Genomic DNA, 24,909 nt, shown 5'->3' on the forward strand with positions numbered 1-24,909 from the left:
AGGGAAGACATATGGGAACATATGTATATGTATAGCTGATTCACTTTGTTGTAAATCAGAAACTAACACACCATTGTAAAGCAATTATACCCCAATAAAGATGTTTAAAAAATAAATAAATAAATAAATAAACAAAAAAAAAAAAAAAAAAGAGACAGAGGGAAATGAATATTAGAAAATACATTTATGTCAAATTCAGGAAATAATAATTAAAAATGGTAATATCTGTCTACTTAGAATAAAACAAAACTATGAATTTTTATAGCTAGAAAAATTATTTAAAATATTATGAAGTAGCAAAAATAGTATACTTTAGTCTTTATTTATGTAATTAATATGGATTATTGTCTTATGTTGTGTCTTATGCAGTGGCAACTTAAATTTGGTGGTAAAATCTTCAAAATTAATATTTCAAGCTATATGTAAAAGATGTATGTACACAGATATTCCCATTTAATGGAGAGACTGTTAAAGTTTTACAATAAACTTATTCCATTATATGGTCTAAATTACACTTTCAATATTAATTTCTGCGACTTTTTCTGTGTTCATTGTCAATCAAGTTGACATACCCAACATGGCACTTCATACCATATTATGTGCCTTTGTTCATATGGTCTCCCCTGGTCAGAATACATTTCTTTCTGTTTCTTATTTTCTAATTTATACTCCTACCTAATATTCTAGGTCCATTTGAAAAACAAGCTTTTACAGACTTGATGACAGTCATTTTCTAGGCTTTACACATTGTCTAGGTGTCCCATGTGTGGTAAGATTTTTGATGCACATCCATTTTGTTCTCCTCACTACAGTTATACAGGACCAAATATTAGGTGTTCAATAAGTCTGTGTAGAATGAATGATTGAATAAACTTAAAATAAAGGTATTGTACAAAAAGTAAACAGGCCAAAGAGTTTTGATGCTTCTCATTACTTGATCTTCTCAGACAACAAGGAATTAGCTATGGTATAAGGAAACTAGTGTGAATTGGTATTTTTTATTCTTCAGTGAATAAAAGATAATGAAAATAAAATAGTTTCCAGAAGCTAGATTGCAAATAACACAGGAATATTAGGCAAGATATCATTCAAAGGAGACTTGATGGAGAAAAAAAGAAAAAAGAGCTAAGGAAGGCTATAGCCTTCCTATCAGCTAGATTTCAATTTGACTCTAAGTTTTCTAGAGGCCAAATAAAAAGAGAACTCTGATCAATTTCATAATTTACAACATCCATGATAAAAGCAAACCAATTTACTCAGGAGAAGTGCAATTATTCCTGCTACTAAAACCTAAAAGAAATTTCTCCCAAGGGTCATCACAAAGAGAACACTGTAAAATATAATGAAATATGCCTCGAACAATATCTTTATGATAGACACTGTTGACAGTTTCATAGAGCTGCTTTTTTATGGTACCCCTCACTATATACTGATGGTCTAGCTATATAATTCTGTGTGTAGTTTAATAGACACATAGATTTTTGAATAACTGGAAAAATAGATGGACAAAAAGTCCTTTAAAGATTCTTCAAAAACTTCTTTATATTATTGTAGCTCTTTAGAGAAATTTGGTGGCACTAAATCTCAGGGCACACAGTTCATTCATTAAGTAAATAGCTATTGGACATCTATAATTTACACAGCACTGTATTAGACACAGAAGAAACACAGGGGGGTGAAAAAAAATTCATGAAATCAGCTATTATGTGATGTCATTTAAAGGTAAAGAAAATAACCAATGACCTAAAAGTAAAGTTGACTGCTTTTGTGAAAGCTGAAGGCACTTCAAGCCTTGGATTCATTTCTAAGGATACAGTCATAACATAGGTCAAGTGTCTCTTCAGAAAACAGGTTTGAATCTGCTCTGACATACAGATTAACGGGCACTTGCTGACTCTTCTGCTATGTTTTAGCATAGTCACAATGCCCTTTGGGGAAGAGATCTAGTCCCACTCTACTTCAGGTTTACCCTAAAATAACCATCCTATTGAGATTTCTGCCACAACTGTGGCTTTAAAGCTACCATCTGAAAAGCCTTATTTATATATTCCTTGGAATTGTCTCAGGAGACATAAAGGAAGGTGGAACACAAGTGAAGGCCAACAGTCAAATCTCTGTCTTCTCTAACCATTTATCAGACACAGAAGACTTTGTGATGAAATGTGAGAAGATTTTTGACAAGTAGTTTTTAAAAAGTGTTTGAAAAACACTGCACTGCTCTGTACTATTTCCAAAATCTATTCTTCTCTACAAGGATCAATATATCTATTCAACAAGTAAGTACTGTTCACCTGCTATGTCCAGAATCTAGCTATGAAAGGTTAAATGTCAAAGTCTTTGTCTCAAGGAGCTTAAAGCTTGTGATAAGATTCCTAAGTGCACCAAAGATTAGGTAGCAGTTTGGTAACTGTTGTGTCATAGATGTAAACAGCATGCACTGTGCATGCACAGAAGGTGAGGCAGCCAAATCAAATGGGAGTGAACAGAGAGCACCAGATATATATATATATATATATATATATATATATATATATATATATATATGTATATATGTATATCCTATCCATATTTAATTTTTGAATTGAATCTTGAAAAGTGACACAAATTAGGAAAACAAGGTGGCTAATAGTCATTTTAAGCAATGGAGTGAAGATAAGGCAAAATGAAGGTAGAGTAATTTTGTGGCTGGTGTGCCAATAAGTTTGGAGATGAAGTGTTAGAATAAGGAAGAGGTCAGATCGTGAAGAACTGGTGTGTTTAACCAAAAGATTTGAACCAAAAAAAAAGCAAGATGAAACAAAAACTTTAGAGTAGTGCCATGAGCACATTGAAGTAGAGAAGCTAAGGGTAGAATCAGGCAGAGTAACTAGGCGAGTATGGCAGCAATCTGCAAGAAAACAAATGGGACTCTGAATTAAGCCAGAAAAACTGTCATGCGAGGAGGGAGGTTTGAGAGATAATAAAAGGGTGAAACATATGGGATTTTGTGATACCTATGGCCTACCTCTTCTATTTTTCCCTTTCTGAATAAACAATCATGCATCTTACAGTGTTACTTCTGTGTAATTTTATTCCCACTTTCTGATTGATGTATATGTAGTCAAGTTTTTTTAAACTTTGAAATTCTATTCTTTTAATATTCACCAAATTTTACCTAGCAGTCCTCTTGAAACTTGAACGTTTAATCACTTTATATTCTGCCTGCAAAACAAAGCTCAACATTATAATCCTCCAGTTATTACAAGATCTGTGCTGTCTTGGATACATTTACACTTCAATTACAATTACAATGCTTTCATCTTAACAGCTTTTAGTTTCTGAAGGATTAAGTCTCAAGGATTATGGTATAATGAGAACAAAGGTTGATGACTACTTTTCTCATTTCTTTCTGAGGTGCTGTGCTAGCTAAATAAAACCGAGGTCGAATTTATGCCAAGCTCTTTTCTCCCTGTAGGAAAACATAATGGAAGTTATGAGAAATCAAGAGTTTTTACTGCTTCCAGCTGAGGAGCTCCATAAACTCCTGGCCAGTGATGATGTCAATGTCCCTGATGAAGAAACCATCTTCCATGCATTAATGATGTGGGTCAAATATGACATGCAGAGGAGATGCAATGACTTGAGTATGCTTCTGGCCTTTATAAGACTGCCCCTGCTTCCACCTCAGGTAATTACATGGGATGCTGTTTTCGTACCTACGAATGACTGAAAAATTCTGTGTTAAAATTAAACATTACAACCCATGTTTTATTACTTATTCACATTTTTGTTTGTTTGTTTTAATCAAACACTCTTTTTAAGGTAAATTTGCTGGTGGAAAATGCTGAGTCATGGGTCTGAATTCCATTTCCACCACTTACTGAGTCATGGTTATATGACTATAAGAATGTCAATTTCTCTGAAATTAAATTTCTTCATCTATCAAATCAAATTGTACTACCACGCAAAATTTTATGAGGATCAAATTAGATAATATATATAAAATACTTAATCTTAATAGAATATTTAAAAGATTTTTTGGGCTTCCCTGGTGGCGCAGTGGTTGAGAGTCCGCCGGCTGATGCAGGGGACACTGGTTCGTGCCCCGGTCCGGGAAGATCCCACAAGCCGCGGAGTGGCTGGGCCCAGGAGCCATGGCCGCTGAGCCTGCACGTCCGGAGCCTGTGCTCTGCAACGGGAGAGGCCACAACAGTGAGAGGCCCGCATACCGCAAAAAAAAAAAAGATTTTTAGAACATTGCAATTATTAATTCACTGCTTCCCTGTTTTGATGATTGATCTATCTACATATCTGTCTATCTATCTACCTAATTAGCTAGCTAGCTAGCCAGCTAGTTATCTATCAAGCTATCATCTATCTGACCTAAGATAAAATAATATGATCATTCTCTGATGAATATACATATTCCGTGGCCATCCCTACGGTATTCTTAAAAGCTCAAAGCATGGAATTTCAAATGTCTATAGAAGGATAAGATATATTACTGAATAGTACAGAGTTATGAATTAATACCATTTAGCAATTGGAATTATGGAACCTTTAATAATTGGAGCTAAGGAGAATACACACACCAAGTGAAAAAATCACCTCATTTTACTGATGAGGTATGTAGGACACAGGTGAGTTGATAAAACACCAAGTTCTCAACTTAGCAGAAGAAGAGTAATTAATTTTCCCTGATTCAGAGTCTTGTGTCTTTAAAATAACTTGTAATGTTGCAAAATTATCCATGCACAACATTGTTAACCCAGGGCATCTGGTATCTCAGGGTATCCAAACATAAGCTTGAAGGTGGCTCTGACCTCTGAAGTGATAGAAAAAATTGTGTATGTGTACATTTCTTATGAGAGATATTAAGAGCCTGTTCGTTTGAATTAAAATCACTATCAACATTTTCAATAATCCACATATTACTAAGAATGTAAGATAGAGAATTAGGAAATCGGGAAACAACAATAGGCAAGTATAACACGTTAGTAACAAGAGAAGAGAGAGGGAGCTGGGTCATATGTTAAGATTGGAAAGTTAAAAAAAAACAACACTTTGCCAAATTTGGGAAACAAATGAAGTTTTATGAATAAATTAAGAATTGTGTTTCATTTGGCTACTAAAATAAATAAAGAAGTAAAAGTAAAAAAATTATGGAAATCTTGCCTAAACAAATTATATTCAATAAAAGTTTATCCTAACACCAGGCTCTTATAAAAGGAAGGGAAACATCTATTTTGGTAATGGGACAAAGAATGAATTGGAAAGCCATGCACTGGATTTTTCTGAATCTTCCAACATAGGTTGTGATACCACATATTCTCAGAGCTTTGGCATCCTCTCTCAAGATGGAAATAGCCAATGATCACTATTAGCCAATAATAGGTAGATAGCCATTAACCAATGATAGATGATGTGGCAATTGGTTCCTTTGATCCTGCCCACCCATTTCACCTGTCTGCTGAAATGTTGGGAGTTTGGAGTTAAATTGGTACTGAAAAATCATCATATATAATATGACCCATATGAGAGGAGGCCAAGAATGTGCCCAGGGCTCCATTTTTTTCATGATACGCCTTTTCTTCATACCCTCCTTGCCCACTCTTTTGTCAACAAAAATGGGAGCTGCTCCTACATGTGTATCTCATCTAAACTATTACATCAGAATAGAGATGTACATTCTATTGACTTATTTGTTCCTAAGGCTACACGTTACACATAGGGTTTTAATTCTGATTGGTAAAAGTGCTTTATCTTGATTAGTGAAACAATATTTATTAACATTAGAAAATAAATTATTATTATGTTTTGGTGAAACTAACTAGTAAAAGACTTTTAAGTTTAACTCATCACAGTGCCCAATAGGCATAAACACAGCATATATTTATTTTCCATTTCTCATCTCTTAAGCTGGGTACATTACAAACATAACTTTATATACACTTTCAAGCAACATCTGTGCAGGGGGAAAAATAAAGCACATTTTCTTTTCATAAAAATGTCTTTAGATATAGGAGGGGCTATTGCTTCCATAACTATTATTAAGGAATTACATGTCATTATAAGCACTTTTCATACAGTATTTCTAATCTTAAAAAATACAATTGAAAGGTAGGGGTTATTAATTATATTATGCAGAGGGATAAACAGGTTCAAAGAAGTTAAGTGATTTTTCAAAGGTCATAGAGCTAGTGAAAAATCCAGTTTTCCTGCAAATCTAGGCTAGCCAGATACGAACATACACAGGGATATTACTACTGTGAATGTATGTTGTTTCCTTATTTGCTGTCTAAACTTGAAGATCATTAAAATGTTCTGAATACAGCAATTCTCAAGATTCCTATTAAAAGCCTGAGAAAGGAAGAAGAGTGGCAGAATTGGAATTAACATGCATTTATTTCTTTCTTCAGTCACCAAACATATATTTTATCTCATTTAATTTCTATAATATCCTTATGCAATAAATATCATTATTATTTTTTGACAAATGAATAAATTGAGAATCAACATGATAATCATTTTTCTAGTGAACTGTAGAGCTCAGACTACTCTAATTGTGTTTGATACTGTGTTTCCTCTCCTACTGATGAGAAATAAGTGCAAAGTTTATTTCTACAGATGGTTTCCTATTTACCTCAATATCCAGCCAGAGTTTTAAAAAGTTTAATTAAATCTAGAATTTTCCAGCCTTTACATGAATTTTCAAAGCTACTAAACATCTCAAGGTTCTTAAGAAAAGTCGTATGATGACCAGAAAACACTTTTTTCTTGGGTTTGGGAGCCAGTAAATATGGGTTTTGTCCTTAATTCTGAGAGTGCTTAATGTGTAGTTCTTTTTTTTTTTAACTTTCAAGTGATTTGTGTGTATATACTGTGTGTCTTATTACATTACCTATGTAATTATATTACATATTATATATATTATATACATATTTACATATAATATATAATTACAAATGTTTTTGTTATGTAACAAAACAATATTATATTTTAAAATGCTAGCAGTATTTAAATGAAGAAGAACCTACATTTTTATAGTGTGGTAGGGGTTTATTTTCAAAAAGAAATAGTCCTTGAACTAATTTTTGAAGGAGACTTGAGAGAATAATTTGGCTTATCTTTTTACAAGGTAATTGTTATAGATGTGAATGATATGTTTCAGGTGAGTGACAGAACAATATTTGGAAGACCAGCTATGAACTTCTTATGTGTATTGTTAAGCAAAACATAGTAAATTACTGACCAAGGAGAGAGTGGAAAGGCAAAAAAATTTAGAGATGTTTAAAACAAACACACAAAATAAGGAGAAAATGAAAGCTTCTAGGATTAAGTTAAACTAAATAACTTACAAGTTTTTATACAGCTAGGAGTTTCTGTTTCTATTTAGTGAGTACATGAAAAAATTTCTAGAGTAAAAAAAGTGAAAATAAAGACAATAACAGAAACTTTAGCAACAAAGAAAACATGTTAAAGGATTGATTAGAGCCAAAGAATAAATGTAGATTATAGTGAGAGTCTGCTCTTATAATCATGAGGCAACTAACCCACTTCACTTAAGCAGATTTCCATTCCTTCATGTCCCACAATCTGCATTCTCATGTTTTTTGTTACTAAGCCCATTATGTTATAGAAGTTATTTCTTAAGTTCTGATATTCTTTATTATTCAAAAATCAATGTATGTTATTATGAAGTATAAATTATGTTAATTTGGTATAGAAAAACAAAGTGAAGATGTAAATTTTAGTAGAGAATATGGATTTTATTTGAGAACACTAGTAGACAAAATGAGCTTCAGAAAAGAATGAAAGAAAAGACATTTAAAAAACTCAGAAGCAATAATACCTATTTTATTTGCTATTGAAATAGAATAGCTAATACTGAAATAAATTCAATTGACTTTGCAATAGAAAGGACCAGAGGAAAAAGCAAAATCAAAGAAATACATAATTGAGATATACTCTAAGAAGTGGTGAATGATTTCTATTATCTTTTAAAATAAGTAAGGAACAGAATTTTGCATAATAGTTTTCATGTTTTTCTTGGATACCAAGGGGGTTTATAATTTCAAAAGAATTAGAAAAAATATGGAAATTTCATTTAAAAGAATGGGTGATTATGTATACAAATATACATATCACAAGGAGGCTACTCAATTTGATTCACTTATTTTTCTATATTTCCTTTTTCAAAGATGCAACAAAAGAACATGTCGCTATGCAATAAACAACACATTTTAACATTTTGTAACTATTGCTTCCACTGGTTTTAACTCATTTCATAAAATGGATCTTTGTAATAGGTACATATATATTTATTTGTTATATACATATTTTAAAAGTATACATAAGTATCCATTTTGTTGTGCACTTTTCTAATGAGTGATTTAGAGAGTAGAAGCATGGTGCTCTCAAAAAGTACAGTTCCATGTATGATCAAGTCAAAAGTCTTCAGGGAAATTCAGTTTTATCACAGTCAGAAATTATTTAAAAGGTTGGAGATATACAGATAAACTTTGCTTCATGTCTTAGAACTGGTGTTGTTTATCTCTTTAGAGACAACAAGGAGAACCCTTTCTCACAACTTTCTAATAAGTATACCTACTGACTCTTAAGATAAATAAATAGTAGTGTCTGTTTATGTGTATAAACATTTACTTTTATTTTCTGTAGCAAAATGTGAAAGGAAAAAATAAGTTGCAATGGATAATAAAATATTGCCTGGGTTTAGAGGAATATTATTTATAATCAAATAATAAAAAAAATTAAAAAATAACAAGGAGACTAAAGAGTTTAAATTAAGGAAACACATGCTACCTCTATCTTACAGGAATTAATTATTTTTATGCAAATCTGTAATAAATTTATTCCAAAAGATTCTTTATGGCAGTTACAGCAATTCAAGAGGGGAGAGGTCTTCAATCATTTACTCCATTGGGAATGTGACAGTTGATTAGATACCAGAGACATAAAAACTCTGTTGCCTATAAAAATTACAGCCACAACTAAAAAACCTAATGAAAAGCAAGCAAAATGACAAAGAGCGAATAAATAGAAAAAGAGCAGTCATAAATCACAGCATAAGTTATACAAAATAGATTATACTTCTGAGTAATTTATGTTTTATTTGATTTTACTTCCCCAAAGCAAGCATAGATAAACTACTCCTTGGTAAATCCAATAGTTCTCTACCTTTGTCAGTATAACATCCACTGTTTAGCATATTATATATCTTATCTTTAAAAAGGAAAAACTCTTAACTTCTTTAAAAAGGAAAAACTCTTAACTCTTACAAATGAGTAATGCAAAAAGAATCAATCAAACACATTAACGTAATCCATTACCAGTCTTTGTTACTTTTTCATTTTTTTTTTCTTTTTTTTTCTCTCTGATCTGCTCGCTGTCTGATTTGTTAATTATTATACCAGGCCATCATCAAAGAAATAGTCTCCTCCATAAAATTAGAGTATAAGAGGTTTAAAAAATTGTGGAATAATGTTATTCTTCTCCAAAAGAGACCTTGAAAACTGTGTCTTTAAAACAGAAACACAGACAATGTATACTTCTAAAATCTTATATATTTTTCTTAAATACTATTTAGATTCATGATCTTTTAACCCACTATGACATTCACAGTTCAAGTTACAACATTAAGAAAGTACAAAAACTTTTCATTTCAGTAAGTTTTAAGTCAACAGATTGTTAATGTAAAAAACGATTTGCACACGCATAAACTCATACATTCACGTTACACACTTTGGTCAAGTAAAGCGAGTGGAGGAGAGTTATAACCTATTCTGAAAGCCTTTATTTTTGCTACAGTGTATCAAGTGTTTCCGCCTTTATCAAGGGCTGATCACACTGTTTCTGGTTTTTATCCCATCTTTCTTCATACTGAAATTTCTCTATTGCTATGACTCCTTCTGTATTTTCTATTATGAATTTTACTCTATATTGGATCATTCCAAGTAACTTACAAAGATGTGTTGCTTCAGACATATTAAAACAAAACAAAATTTCTCATATTCCTTTCCACCAACTACTCCAATTCCCTGTTCCCTTTTCCAGCAAAATATGTAGTTATCGTTTATAGTTATTAAGTCTACTTACTTGTAATCATCATTTTTCTCTTCAATTCACTATAACAGTTCTTTGAACTAGTCAAGATCACCCAAAACCTCCATGCTGTCATTTTTCCCACATCTCACTTGTTTTCATCTTACTTGGCTTCTCAGCAGCCTTTGACACAAGCAATCTGGCCATTCTTACTCAATGATAATTGTTAATTCTTTCTGATGTCTGATGTTGCAATGACCTAGGACACCATATTTTCTGTCAAGAATAGCATTTACTTCCGTACTTTTAAATACTATCTGGGAGTCAATTATAAATTCTGATCATATATTTCTAGCTCTAAACTTTCCCTGAAAGATAGATTCAAATACCCAATTAACTACTTGATATCTCTCATTGGATATCCAACAGCTATTCAAATCTTCACATGTCCAAAATGGAAGATTTCAAAGTCCCAAGACTCCATCCACCCCCACTTTCTCAGTAAATATCATTACCAAACATTTAGTTGCTCAGACCTAAATCCTAGAATCATTTTTAATTATCTACTTTGCATTGCATTTAGCATTCATTTCCTTAGGAAGTCCTTTTGACTGCACTCCTCCAAACCATATCCTGAATCCTGAATCTGTTCTGTTTTTTTTTTTTCTACATCTCTACAACCACATGCTAAAACAAGACACCAGTATCTTTCTCCTGTACAGTTGAAATAGCCTGCTATTTATTATTCTAACTTTTATGCTTAACCACTGCCATAACTTTCATTTAACAAGCAAACAGAATTTTTGCAGTATGAATCAATTCATCTCAAACTTAAGCTTTAGACACTTAGAACAAAATTCTAATATCCCTTTCCTACAAGGCCCTACATCAACAGTCCCATGACCACTCCTCTGGCCTCATTTCCTACCAGTTCTCTAGACCCTACAGGCACACTGATATTCTTTCTGTTTCTTGAAAAAGTCAGGTTTATTTCTTCTCTAGTACATTTGTACCAGCTGATTCTGGGGACTAGAAACCCTGGCGCCCAAGAGAAGAGAGTGGTGGTGATACAGTTTTCTAAGGGGTAACCAATGAAAAGGGAGACATGGTCTAGAGATAATTAAAGACAGCAACAAAACTGACTAAACATTGGTGAGCTTTTATCACTACCATACCTTGGCAATTCTAAACAATGCCAGAGATAACACATTCCTACCTGCTGGGTAGAATGGCTCATCACACCCCTTTTCTGGTCCCTCCCTGCCAAAAGGTGTTCACCCCATCATGGCATGACTGACTCTTTCTTATTAAATACATCTCACCTTAAATGTGTCTTCTTAGCACTTTCATCTACTGTTTTCTTGCTTAGTCATAGTTTGTTTTCATCTCTTTCCTTATAACTATATTTTTCAGAAAATCAAACTTGAAGTTCTTGTTCACAAAGTTCCTGGCATAGTTGATACTCAATAAGTATTTGTTGAATCAACAAATGGAAAGTTTATGCTAAGTCTTAGGAATTTTAGCTTCAATTATTCTCTCTGTTGATGTATGATTTGTCTGTAATGTGAGAGAAAGCTCTGCATTTGTGTGTTATCATGGAGCTAACAGTGGATACTAGGAACATGGTCATAAAGAGGGATCATAGCACATTGATTTAGACTTTACTAAAAATCCATTATTCGATGGACAATGGAAGGTCAATCTTGAATAAGATATAACCTCTAATCTCTTTGTTCTATTAGACATATTAAATAAAATAAATTTATCAGAATGACATAAATAAGTCAGTGGTGTATTTAAAGATAAAATGGCTATAAGAAAACTTGGTTTCATTTTCACATCTAGCATAATAAACCAGAAAGTGAAAGTCCAGTTAATGAGGAAAGGAAAACTGAACTTAAAAATTATACTAGCTCATAAGCATTTTAAATAATATAAGCATATTAAATAATATACATAAAATTTATCGAGGCCACACAGTGCAAGAACAATTATTTTTCTCAATTAAACATTAAAAAGAGAATTTCATTTCTTGTTCATGCTTATTGTATAAGAATGATAAAATTTAAATGGAATATATTAATTTGTAAGAGGACTAAGAAAAATTGTGGAACATTTGTAATAAGGCAAAAGCCATTTAAATCATTCAGATTTTGCAGTGATTTTAATTTAGGATTTAGGAAAATTTTAATGAACTATTAAAGCCATTTTAATATTTTAGTAAGTGGAGTTTATAGAGATGAAATCTGGAGATTAAAATCAGATCTTTAGACTTATGAACACTGAGTCTTTTGGCAAATCTCAAGGCTAAAGCCTCAGAAGAGAAAATTTACATTGATCCAATTATATAATTATTCTTTTATTTTGTTAAGTGATTTGTTTGAAATATACAAAAAATACATACGTTCCTGCATCTTCTTGTCCACATTGCTATTTTTAGAAAATATTTTTGCTTGTTACTCTTTGAGGAACAATAAGGTAGCTTTTGGGACTGAAGCAGAGTGATGCAAGGGATGAGTTGCTAGAATTCAGAGAAGGTGAAAAAGCAAATCATTAAATGTTTAGGAAACTATTCTAAGAACTTTGGCATTTCCTTGGAGTGTAATGGAAGCTGTTGCAGGGTTTTGAGTAGAGGCGAGTCTGATCTAATGTATACAAGTCAATGAACTCTCGTTGCTGTGTTGAGCGTATACTGGAGGAAAACAAGAGTGGAAAATGGAAATCAGTTAATAGGTGATAGCAATTTAGAAGTGAGAGGCTTTTGAAGTGGTCAGATGATGGTAATAAGTTACTAGCAATGAAGATAGTGAGAAGTGTTTTCATCCTAGATATATTTTAAAGTAGAGCTGGTTAGATAGGGGAATGAGAAAGAGAGGAATCAGAGAGATTCCAGGGTTTTTTGACTTGAGCCCCAATGAGGAAGGATGTACTTTTAAGATTTCTATGAGAACCCTAAGTGGATGTGTTGAGTAGGCATTGAATGCATCATTCAGGAGTTGTGGAGAAATGGCCAGGAGATATAAACTAGGAAACTGTTGGCAAATACAAAGACATGATGTGGGGTGGTCTCACCATAGAAGTGAGTATAGATAAATAAGAGAAGAGGACTAAGAATGATGTTCTAGGACATCAAAACATTACAAAACTAGAGATAAAAAGAAGAAAGAACCTAGTGACTGAAATGGAGTAACTAATCAAATAGAATAAAAACCAAGGGAGCTTAATGTCCTGGAATTTCAGGTAATAAACCAACATAAAGGAGTGTGGATGCTGCTGAGAGGTCAAATAGACTGATGCCCAATACTCGATTTTTGAACTTAATAAATTGAAGGCCATTGATGACTTTGACAAGATATGTTTCTGTGGAATAGAGCTAAGCAAACATGTGAAAACTGGAATTTAAAAGAGTAACTACATAGAATCTTTAAAACTGCAAAACTGAACTGAAAAATTAGCTTAAAGGTGGCTGGTTTTGTCAGCCTGGATCCACTGGTGAGAAACAAACATTGAAATTTCAGCATGAAAAATTTAAATAAAGAATCATTAATTCTTATATTTAGAGTAAGGAAGGATTGGAAAGTAAGAAATTAAGAGAACTCTAAATAATACAGAAATGTCAGATGTAAAGAGTAGCTACTACCTATAAGGCTAATACCAACTCCCAGAGCTGAGATCTGGACCTCCTTGAAGAGGGAACAATCATGGCTTCCTGGATGGAAGAGGAGACACTGTGGTATAGCAAATGGCAAGACTTGATAGAAACCTGTTCTCCAGAACTTACTAGAAATCTTCCCCCTACATGTCTCAAAAGAGACACCCTACTGTACTGGGGAACTTGCAGATAAGTGGGCTCATACCAGGAAACAAAATCTTTCCTCCTGCTATATCTCTTCAGCGTCCTCTACTGATAATGCTTACCATAGTGCCAGTTGGCAAAGAAAAATTATTTAAAGGACCCATTTTCACAAAACAACCTAAAAGGATGATTTTGGAACTGAGAGTTAATAAACTGACAAATGTGAAGCTGGGAGAGTGGAGCCAAGCATTTTTGTATACTTACAGGTGTGATTCAGAAGAGAGGGAAATTTGATGATGTAAGAGAGAGGGAAGAATTGTTAGAAAATTTTCTTTGAATGTACTAGAGTAGGTAGGATTTCATGCACGAATGGAGAGATTGGCTTTAGAAAAGACAATTGGAAAATTATCTATGTCAACAAGTGAAAAAGATATCTGTGTGCAGATGTGTGTAGGTGAGCAGATGCAATGGTGGATCCTACATTTGACTCTGACATTAATTCAGTGTTTGATCATGGAAAGTATATCTCATTTAATTAGACCTTGGTTTCCACATCAGGGCAAGGAGAAGATGGAAATATCTCTTCTGAGAGTAACATTGTACGATTGAAAATAGGTTTTAATTTCCTAAGAATTGATGCCTGCTGAAAATTCTGTGACATAGATAATTTTATAGAGAATTAGGATATTCATGCCTCCCTATGTGAAAAAAAATCATAATGTTTCAAAGCTCTCATGAACTTTTAATTTTTTCAAAATATACTAATGTAAAGCAAAAAACAACATGAAGAATTCCTTTTGCTCACCAAATAAATGGTCTTTCATGAAATATAGATTCCTTCCATCGTAGTAATTTTTTCCTAACTCATCATTTACAACTTTTAAATGCCAAAGAAAAAAAAAACTTAAAAAAAAAAAAACTGTTGAGATTACTTTGCAAACTTCTATAATTTAAAGTATTCCTAAGAGGAAAGGAAGCAAACTATAAGCTATGGGAAGAAAACACAAGTGAACTGAATTTTATCAAATGTGTACTGAAATAACTACTACTGTGATTTCAATTTACAAGAGTATCAGACAAATTAAACAGTTTATTATTTTAATGATTATGAAAATGGAAAAAAAATACCCCCTAGAGAAGAGCAATTCAACATTGATGACTACCCAGAGAATTAGGCACATATACTTTTTTCCATTCTAATTAAATGGAAAATGCCCATAGGTCACCCAAAATAAAAGCTGTTCTTTAATAATACTTAAAAAAATAACAGTATCTGCTAATGTTAAAAAGTGATAATACTTGTATATTATTTTGCATAAATATTAAAAATTTATTTATCCAAATATTTATTATGAAATTTCAATATTCTAACCATTAAGCAAATGGCACACATGTTAATTTAATATTTCCTAAATATACATCAAATTTTCCAATTCAAATCCTGAAAAATTGGAGGAAATTTTATTTACTTTCTATATGATCAATTTTTTTTTTTTTTTTTTAAACATCTTTATTGGGGTATAATTGCTTTACAATGGTGTGTTAGTTTCTGCTTTATAACAAAGTGAATCAGCTATACATATACATATGTTCCCATATGTCTTCCCTCTTGCGTCTCCCTCCCTCCCACTCTCCCCATCCCACACTTCCAGGCTGTCACAAAGCACCGAGCTAATATCCCTGTGCCTTGCGGCTGCTTCCCCCCAGCTATCTACCTTACTACGTTTGTTAGTGTGTATATGTCCATGACTCTCTCTCGCCCTGTCAAAACTCACCCTTCCCCCTCCCCATATCCTCAAGTCCGTTCTCCAGTAGGTCTGCGTCTTTATTCCTATCTTACCCCTAGGTTCTTCATGACATTTTTTTCCCTTAAATTCCATATATATGTGTTAGCATACGGTATTTGTCTTTTTCTTTCTGACTTACTTCACTCTGTATGACAGACTCTAGGTCTATCCATCTCATTACAAATAGCTCAATTTCATTTCTTTTTAAGGCTGAGTAATATTCCATTGTGTATATGTGCCACATCTTCTTTATCCATTCATCCGATGATGGGCGCTTAGGTTGTTTCCATGTCCTGGCTATTGTAAATAGAGCTGCAATGAACATTTTGGTACATGACTCTTTTTGAATTTTGGTTTTCTCAGGGTATATGCCAAGTAGTGGGATTGCTGGGTCATATGGTAATTCTATTTGTAGTTTTTTAAGGAACCTCCATACTGTTCTCCACAGTGGCTGAACCAATTCACATTCCCACCAGCAGTGCAAGAGTGTCCCCTTTTCTCCACACCCTCTCCAGCATTTATTGTTTCTAGATTTTTTGATGATGGCCATTCTGACTGGTGTGAGATGATATCTCATTGTAGTTTTGATTTGCATTTCTCTAATGATTAATGATGTTGAGCATTCTTTCATGTGTTTGTTGGCATTCTGTATATCTTCTTTGGAGAAATGTCTATTTAGGTCTTCTGCCCATTTTTGGATGGGGTTGTTTGTTTTTTTGTTATTGAGCTGCATGAGCTGCTTGTAAATTTTGGAGATTAATCCTTTGTCAGTTGCTTCATTTGCAAATGTTTTCTCCCATTCTGAGGGTTGTCTTTTGGTCTTGGTTATGGTTTCCTTTGCTGTGCAAAAGCTTTGAAGTTTCATTAGGTCCCATTTGTTTATTTTTGTTTTTATTTCCATTACTCTAGGAGGTGGGTCAGAAAGGATCTTGCTGTGATTTATGTCATAGAGTGTTCTTCCTATGTTTTCTTCTAAGAGTTTGATAGTTTCTGGCCTTACATTTAGGTCTTTAATCCATTTTGAGCTTATTTTTGTGTATGGTGTTAGGGAGTGATCTAATCTCATACTTTTACATGTACCTGTCCAGTTTTCCCAGCACCATTTATTGAAGAGGCTGTCCTTTCTCCACTGTACATTCCTGCCTCCTTTATCAAAGCTAAGGTGTCCATATGTGCGTGGGTTTATCTCTGGGCTTTCTATCCTGTTCCACTGATCTATCTTTCTGTTTTTGTGCCAGTACCATACTGTCTTGATTACTGTTGCTCTGTAATATAGTCTAAAGTCAGGGAGCCTTATTCCTCCAGCTCCTTTTTTCGTTCTCAAGATTGCTTTGGCTATTCGGGGTCCTTTGTGTTTCCATACAAATTGCGAAATTTTTTGTTCTAGTTCTGTGAAAAATGCCAGTGGTAGTTTGATAGGGATTGCATTGAATCTGTAGATTGCTTTGGGTAGTAGAGTCATTTTCACAATGTTGATTCTTCCCATCCAAGAACATGGTATATCTCTCCATCTATTTGTATCATCTTTAATTTCTTTCATCAGTGTCTTATAATTTTCTGCATACAGGTCTTTCGTCTCCTTAGGTAGGTTTATTCCTAGATATTTTATTCTTTTTGTTGCAATGGTAAATGGGAGTGTTTTCTTGATTTCACTTTCAGATTTTTCATCATTAGTATATAGGAATGCCAGAGATTTCTGTGCATTAATTTTGTATCCTGCTACTTTACCAAATTCATTGATTAGCTCTAGTAGTTTTCTGGTAGCATCCTTAGGATTCTCTATGTATAGTATCATGTCATCTGCAAACAGTGACAGCTTTACTTCTTCTTTTCCGATTTGGATTCCTTTTATTTCCTTTTCTTCTCTGATTGCTGTGGCTAAAACTTCCAAAACTATGTTGAATAAGAGTGGTGAGAGTGGGCAACCTTGTCTTGTTCCTGATCTTAGTGGAAATGCTTTCAGTTTTTCACCATTGAGGATGATGTTTGCTGTGGGCTTGTCATATATGGCTTTTATTATGTTTAGGAAAGTTCCCTCTATGCCTACTTTCTGGAGGGTTTTTATCATAAATGGGTGTTGAATTTTGTCGAAAGCTTTCTCTGCATCTATTGAGATGATCATATGGTTTTTCTCCTTCAATTTGTTAATATGGTTTATCACATTGATAGATTTGCGTATATTGAAGAATCCTTGCATTCCTGGAATAAACCCCACTTGATCATGGTGTATGATCCTTTTAATGTGCTTTTGGATTCTGTTTGCTAGTATTTTGTTGAGGATTTTTGCATCTATATTCATCAGTGATATTGGCCTGTAGTTTTCTTTCTTTGTGACATCCTTGTCCGGTTTTGGTATCAAGGTGATGGTGGCTTCGTAGAAGGAATTTGGGAGTGTTCCTCCCTCTGCTATATTTTGGAAGAGTTTGAGAAGGATAGGTGTTAGCTCTTCTCTAAACGTTTGATAGAATTCACCTGTGAAGCCATCTGGTCCTGGGCTTTTGTTTGTTGGAAGGTTTTTAATCACAGTTTCAATTTCAGTGCTTGTGATTGGTCTGTTCATATTTTCTATTTCTTCCTGATTCAGTCTTGGCAGGTTGTGCATTTCTAAGAATTTGTCCATTTCTTCCAGATTGTCCATTTTATTGGCATAGAGTTGCTTGTAGTCATCTCTCATGATTTTTTTTATTTCTGCAGTGTCAATTGTTACTTCTCCTTTTTCATTTCTAATTCTATTGATTTGAGTCTTCTCCCTTTTTTTCTTGATGAGTCTGGCTAGTGGTTTATCTATTTTGTTTATCTTCTCAAAGAACCAGCTTTTAGTTTTATTGATCTTTGCTATTGTTTCCTTCATTTCTTTTTCATTTATTTCTGATCTGATTTTTATGATTTCTTTCCTTCTGCTAGCTTTGGGGTTTTTTTGTTCTTCTTTCTCTAATTGCTTGAGGTGCAAGGTTAGGCTGTTTATTCGAGATGTTTCCTGCTTCTTAAGGTGGGCTTGTATTGCTATAAACTTCCCCCTTAGAACTGCTTTTGCTGCATCCCATAGGTTTTGGGTCGTTGTGTCTCCATTGTCATTTGTTTCTAGGTATTTTTTTATTTCCTCTTTGATTTCTTCAGTGATCACTTCATTATTAAGTAGTGTATTGTTTAGCCTCCATGTGTTTGTATTTTTTACAGATCTTTTCCTGTAATTGATATCTAGTCTCAAGGCGTTGTGGTCGGAAAAGATACTTGATACAATTTCAGTTTTCTTAAATTTACCAAGGCTTGATTTGTGACCCAAGATATGATCTATCCAGGAGAATGTTCCATGAGCACTTGAGAAAAATGTGTATTCTGTTGTTTTTGGATGGAGTGTCCTATAAATATCAATTAAGTCCATCTTGTTTAATGTATCATTTAAAGCTTGTGTTTCCTTATTTATTTTCATTTTGGATGATCTGTCCATGGGTGAAAGTGGGGTGTTAAAGTCCCCTACTATGAATGTGTTACTGTTGATCTCCCCTTTTATGGTTGTTAGTATTTGCCTTATGTATTGAGGTGCTCCTATGTTGGGTGCATAAATATTTACAATTGTTATATCTTCTTCTTGGATCGATCCCTTGATCATTATGTAGTGTCCTTCTTTGTCCCTTTTAATAGTCCTTATTTTAAAGTCTATTTTGTCTGATATGAGAATTGCTACTCCAGCTTTCTTTTGGTTTCCATTTGCATGGAATATCTTTTTCCATCCCCTTACTTTCAGTCTGTATGTGTCTCTAGTTCTGAAGTGGGTCTCTTGTAGACAGCATATATAAGGGTCTTGTTTTTGTATCCATTCAGCCAATCTGTGTCTTTTGGTGGGAGCATTTAGTCCATTTACATTTAAGGTAATTATCGATATGTATGTTCCTATTTCCATTTTATATATTGTTTTGGGTTCGCTACTATAGGTCATTTCCTTCTCTTGTGTTTCGTGTCTAGAGAAGTTCCTTTAGCATTCGTTGTAAAGCTGGTTTGGTGGTGCTGAACTCTCTCAGCTTTTGCTTGTCTGTAAAGGTTTTAATTTCTCCATCAAATGTGAATGAGATCCTTGCTGGGTAGAGTAGTCTTGGTTGCAGGCTATTCTCCTTCATCACTTTCAGTATGTCCTGCCACTCCCTTCTGGCTTGTAGGGTTTCTGCTGAGAGATCCGCTGTTAACCTTATGGGGATTCCCTTGTGTGTTATTTGTTGTTTTTCCCTTGCTGCTTTTAATATGCTTTCTTTGTATTTAATTTTTGACAGTTTGATTAATATGTGTCTTGGCGTGTTTCTCCTTGTATTTATGCTGTATGGGACCCTCTGTGCTTCCTGGACTTGATTAACTATTTCCTTTCCCATATTAGGGAAGTTTTCAACTATAATCTCTTCAAATATTTTCTCAGTCCCTTTCTTTCTTTCTTCTTCTTCTGGAACCCCTATAATTCGAATGTTGGTGCGTTTCATGTTGTCCCAGAGGTCTCTGAGACTGTCCTCAGTTCTTTTCATTCTTTTTTCTTTATTCTGCTCTGCAGTAGTTATTTCCACTACTTTATCTTCCAGGTCACTTATCCGTTCTTCTGCCTCAGTTATTCTGCTATTGATCCTATCTAGAGTGGTTTTAATTTCATTTATTGCATTGTTCATCGTTGCTTGTTTCATCTTTAGTTCTTGTAGGTCCTTGTTAACTGTTTCTTGCATTTTGTCCATTCTACTTCCAAGATTTCGGATCATCCTTACTATCATTATTCTGAATTCTTTTTCAGGTAGATTGCCTATTTCCTCTTCATTTGTTAGGTCTGGTGGGTTTTTATCTTGCTCCTTCATCTGCTGTGTGTTTTTCTGTCTTCTCATTTTGCTTATCTTACTGTGTTTGGGGTCTCCTTTTTGCAGGCTGCACTTTCGTAGTTCCCGTTGTTTTTGATGTCTGTCTCCAGTGGCTAAGGTTGTTTCAGTGGGTTGTGTAGGCTTCCTGGTGGAGGGGACTAGTGCCTGTGTTGTGCTGGATGAGGCTGGATCTTGTCTCTCTAGTGGGCAGGTTCACGTCTGGTGGTGTGTTTTGGGGTGTCTGTGGCCTTATTATGATTTTAGGCAGCCTCTCTGCTAATGGGTGGGGTTGTGTTCCTGTTTTGCTAGTTGTTTGGCATAGGTTGTCCAGCACTGTGGCTTGCTGGTCGTTGAGTGAAGCTGGGTGCTGGTGTTAAGATGGAGGTCTCTGGGATATTTCCACCGTTTAATATTATGTGGAGCTGGGAGGTCTCTTGTTGACCAGTGTCCTGAAGTTGGCTCTCCTACCTCAGAGGCAGAGCCCTGACTCCTGGCTGGAGCACCAAGAGCCTTTCATCCACACAGCTCAGAATAAAAGGGAGAAAAAGTAGGGAGAATTAGTAGAAGTATGAGTAAAGAAAGAAGGAAAGGAGGAAAGGAAGGAAGGAAGAAAGAAGCAAAGAAGGAAAGAAAGGAGGGAGGGAGGGAGGGAGGGAGGAAGGAAGGAAGGAGGGAAAGAAGGAAAAAAGACAGAAAGAAAGGTGATACAGTAAAAATAAAATAAAGTATAATATAGTTATTGAATTAAAAAATATTTAGAAAAAAAAAAAAAAGGGACAGATAGAACCTTAGGACAAATGTTGGAAGCAAAGCTATACAGAGAAAATCTTACACAGAAGCATACACATACACCTTCACAAAAAGAGGTAAAAGGGGAAAAATCACAAATCCTGCTCCCTGAGACCACCTCCTCAATTTGGGGTGATTCGTTGTCTAAAGGAGGGAAGGAAGGAAGGAAAGAAAGAACGAAGGTAAAGTATAATAAAGTTATTACAATTAAACTTAATTATTAAGAAAAAGAATTTTTAAAAAAAAGTCATGGACGGATAGAGCCCTAGGACAAATGGTGGAAGCAAGAGTATACAGACAAGATCTCACACAGAAGCATACACGTACACATTCACAAAAAGAGGAAAAGGGAAAAAAATCATAGATCTCGCTCCTAAAGTCCACCTCTTCAATTTGGGATCATTCCTTGTCTATTCAGGTATTCCACAGATGCAGGGTATATCAAGTTGATTGTGGAGCTTTAATCCGCTGCTTCTGTGGCTGCTGGGAGAGATTTCCCTTTCTCTTCTTTGTTCTCACAGCTCACAGGAGCTCAGCTTTGGATTTGGCCCTGCCTCTGCGTGTAGGTCGCTGGAGGGCGTCTGTTTTTTCGCTCAGACAGGACGGGGTTAAAGGAGCCGCTGATTCGGGGCCTCCGGCTCACTCAGGCCGGGGGTTGGGGGATGGGGGAAGGAGGGGCACTGCGTGCGGGGCGGGCCTGCGGCGGCAGAGGCAGCGTGACGTTGCGGCAGAGGCCGGCGTGACGTTGCACCAGCCTGAGGCCCGCCATGCGTTGTCCTGGGGAAGTTGTCCCTGGATCCCGGGAACCTGGCAGTGGCGGGCTGCACAGGCTCCGCGGAAGAGGGGTGTGGAGAGTGACCTGTGCTCGCACACAGGCCCCTTGGTGGCGGCAGCAGCAGCCTTAGCGTCTCCCGCCCGGCTCTTGGGTCCGCGGTTTTAGCCGCGGCTCGCGCCCGTCTCTGGGGTTCGCGTTTTTAGCCGCGGCTCGCGCCCGTCTCTGGAGTTCCTTTAAGCAGCGCTCTTAAACCCCTCTCCTCGCGCACCAGGAAACAAAGAGGGAAGAAAAAGTCTCTTGCCTCTTCGGCCGGTGCAGGCTTTTCCCCGAACTCCCTCCCGGCTAGTCGTGGTGCACTAACCCCTTCAGGCTATGTTCAAGCCGCCAACCCCAGTCCTCTCCCTGAGCTCCGTCCAAAACCAAAACCCGAGCCTCAGCTCGCAGCCCCGCCCGCCCCGGCGGGTGAGCAGACAAGCCTCTCGGGTTGGTGAGTGCTGGTCGGCCCCGATCGTCTGTGCAGGAATCTCCCCGCTTTGCCCTCCGCACCCGTCGCTGTGCACTACTCCGCGGTCCCGAAACTCCCCCCTCTGCCTCCCGCAGTCTCCGCCCGCGGAGGGGCTTCCTTGTGTGTGGAAACTTTTCCTCCTTCACAGCTCCCTCCCACTGGTGCAGGTGCCGTCCTTATTCTTTTGTCTCTGTTTTTTCTTTTGCCCTACCCAGTTACGTGGGGAATTTCTTGCCTTTTGGGAGGTCTGAGGTCTTCTGCCAGCCTTCAGTAGGAGTTCTGTAGGAGTTGTTCCACGTGTGGATGTATTTCTGGTGTATCCGTGGGGAGGAAGGCGATCTCCGCGTCTTACTCTTCCGCCATCTTCAAGGTCCCCCCGCAGACTCCGATCAATTTAAATTAACGAAAACAATTCAGAAATTGCTATTATCAGAATTATTTGTTAGTCTTTTGTCACTTAACCTCATCAAGTGGAATTCATCAGGTGGGTACATTACTTTCTGTCTTTTTTGAACCAAACAATAGTTTATGAAATATTAGTGTGTTTTTTATAACCTTTGTTAATTTGAAGTTGTGTTTACTCTAACATTTTCTACCCACTGTTAGCTTCCTTATCAGACCAATACAAATCAACTTAGAATTATTTTTTTCACAATTTCCAAAGATGATAGTGAATGATCACATGATGCAATACTAAAATGTGTATGTACCTTGCTTTCTCAGATTTGTATTGCCTAAAAGACTTTCAAGACCAGCACTCTAATATTTTGCCTGTGGAATCTGAGGTTCAGAGAATTAAAGAAGACTATTTTATGTAATATTTTTATTTTAATAACTTATAGATACATTTAAAATGGAATTTAGGAATCTTAACTCTCAAATAATATTTTTTCCATCTATGAGAACAAGCTTTCCAACAAAAAAATTACCTTTTGACTCTCATTTAGCACAAGTTGAAATATAAACTGTCATCATGACACCAGAGCAGAAATGACAACACAGATACTGAATATGTCAATTTTTTTGTGTTATAGCTCAAGTGTAAAGCTAGATAATTTAAACCACAAAGACTAGTTTTATTGTAATTCAAAGAAAAAGTTTTCCTGACCAATTAAGTAATATTTTATTATCTATAAATGTTTTCCTTGAAATTTATGATCATATAATTATTTACTGAGTTTCTCAATGTTCATTACAACCATCTTAATAAATATATTCATATAATTTACTTCTGTATATAAATACTGTCTTTAAATGTATTTTATTGCATAATTAATGAAATTAATATAATCATGTTTATATTTTTAAACTACCAATTGTACTTTTTAAATATATAATCTGTGTATGTCTATATTGATTAACATTTTCAGTAGTCATGATGTCTATTTTATGATTTATTTAGTAGTAAGATACGCTGGTATAACACTAAATGCTTTAGGCATATTATCTCCTTAAATGTTTTACTACATACATATTGTTATACTGTAGATATTTAGTTTATACATGAGGAAATTGAAACTTAGTTAAATTACCCAAAGTCAAGTATAGTAGAAAAGGTATGAAATAGAATACTACATGTAAAATATTTAATAAATTTTTCAAAATGCATTTAAATTTTGGTCATTAAAATTCTAAGTCTTCTTATCATTGTTTCACATACTCTTTTTTTCTTTGGTCATAAATTAATTAAAGAACAGTATTCTGAGAATGTTATTGTGATATTTTAAATATTTCAGGTATACTTCTGAGGACTCATTTTTTCACTAAAAACCTACCTTTATTTAGCATGGAATAATAAATTGATAAATAGATGTTTAAATAATCAAATTTAATTATTAATTTTAAAGCAAAATATTTCTTTTTTTTCTAAAGAACTTAAAAAAATAAATAAATATAATGACACCTGACTGAAAAACAGCTTTTAAAAATAAATACCATATACATCTTAGTCTATCACTAAAGTCTTCTGGTGCGGTTTCAAGGACATAGCTACATATATGTTTCCCATTTCCCTGGTGTAATTAGGTGTTGAAATTACACGTAATTTCAACACCTGTGGCGGGGGGGTGTGGTTGGGGAGAGTTGATCAGTGACAAACAAAAAGTGAAAATAGAAGAGAAGATAGATTAAAAGTTAATATTTTCATTATTTATTTTAAAATTGTCATATATTGTACTATAGAATTCCTGACCAGTACATCTACATTTAAAGGTATATCTATTTCCTTAAAATATTTTAAATATTATTTCACATAAAAGTTATTTGATAGACTATGTTAAGGAGATCTTCAATTGTTTGTTTTTTATTTCCACCTGGCTATTAATAAAATACAGTTCCTGAGGTTATACATTACTATTGTGGTAGTTTTGAAAAAAATCAAATCCTTCACA

General features: G+C 34.8%; 1 protein-coding gene across 2 annotated transcripts in view; it reads left to right on the forward strand.

Moving 5' to 3' along the window:
- The window catches only part of KLHL1 (kelch like family member 1), a 392,306-nt gene that overhangs the window by 242,887 nt on the left and 124,510 nt on the right, over positions 1-24,909 (forward strand). For both annotated transcript variants that reach the window (XM_032611318.1, XM_032611317.1), the window contains one exon: positions 3,455-3,667. In XM_032611318.1, the coding sequence (XP_032467209.1) occupies positions 3,455-3,667 (213 nt within the window). The remainder of the gene's footprint in view (positions 1-3,454; positions 3,668-24,909) is intronic.

This window comes from Phocoena sinus, chromosome 18 (genome assembly GCF_008692025.1).
Source record: "Phocoena sinus isolate mPhoSin1 chromosome 18, mPhoSin1.pri, whole genome shotgun sequence".
Classification (NCBI taxonomy): domain Eukaryota; kingdom Metazoa; phylum Chordata; class Mammalia; order Artiodactyla; family Phocoenidae; genus Phocoena; species Phocoena sinus.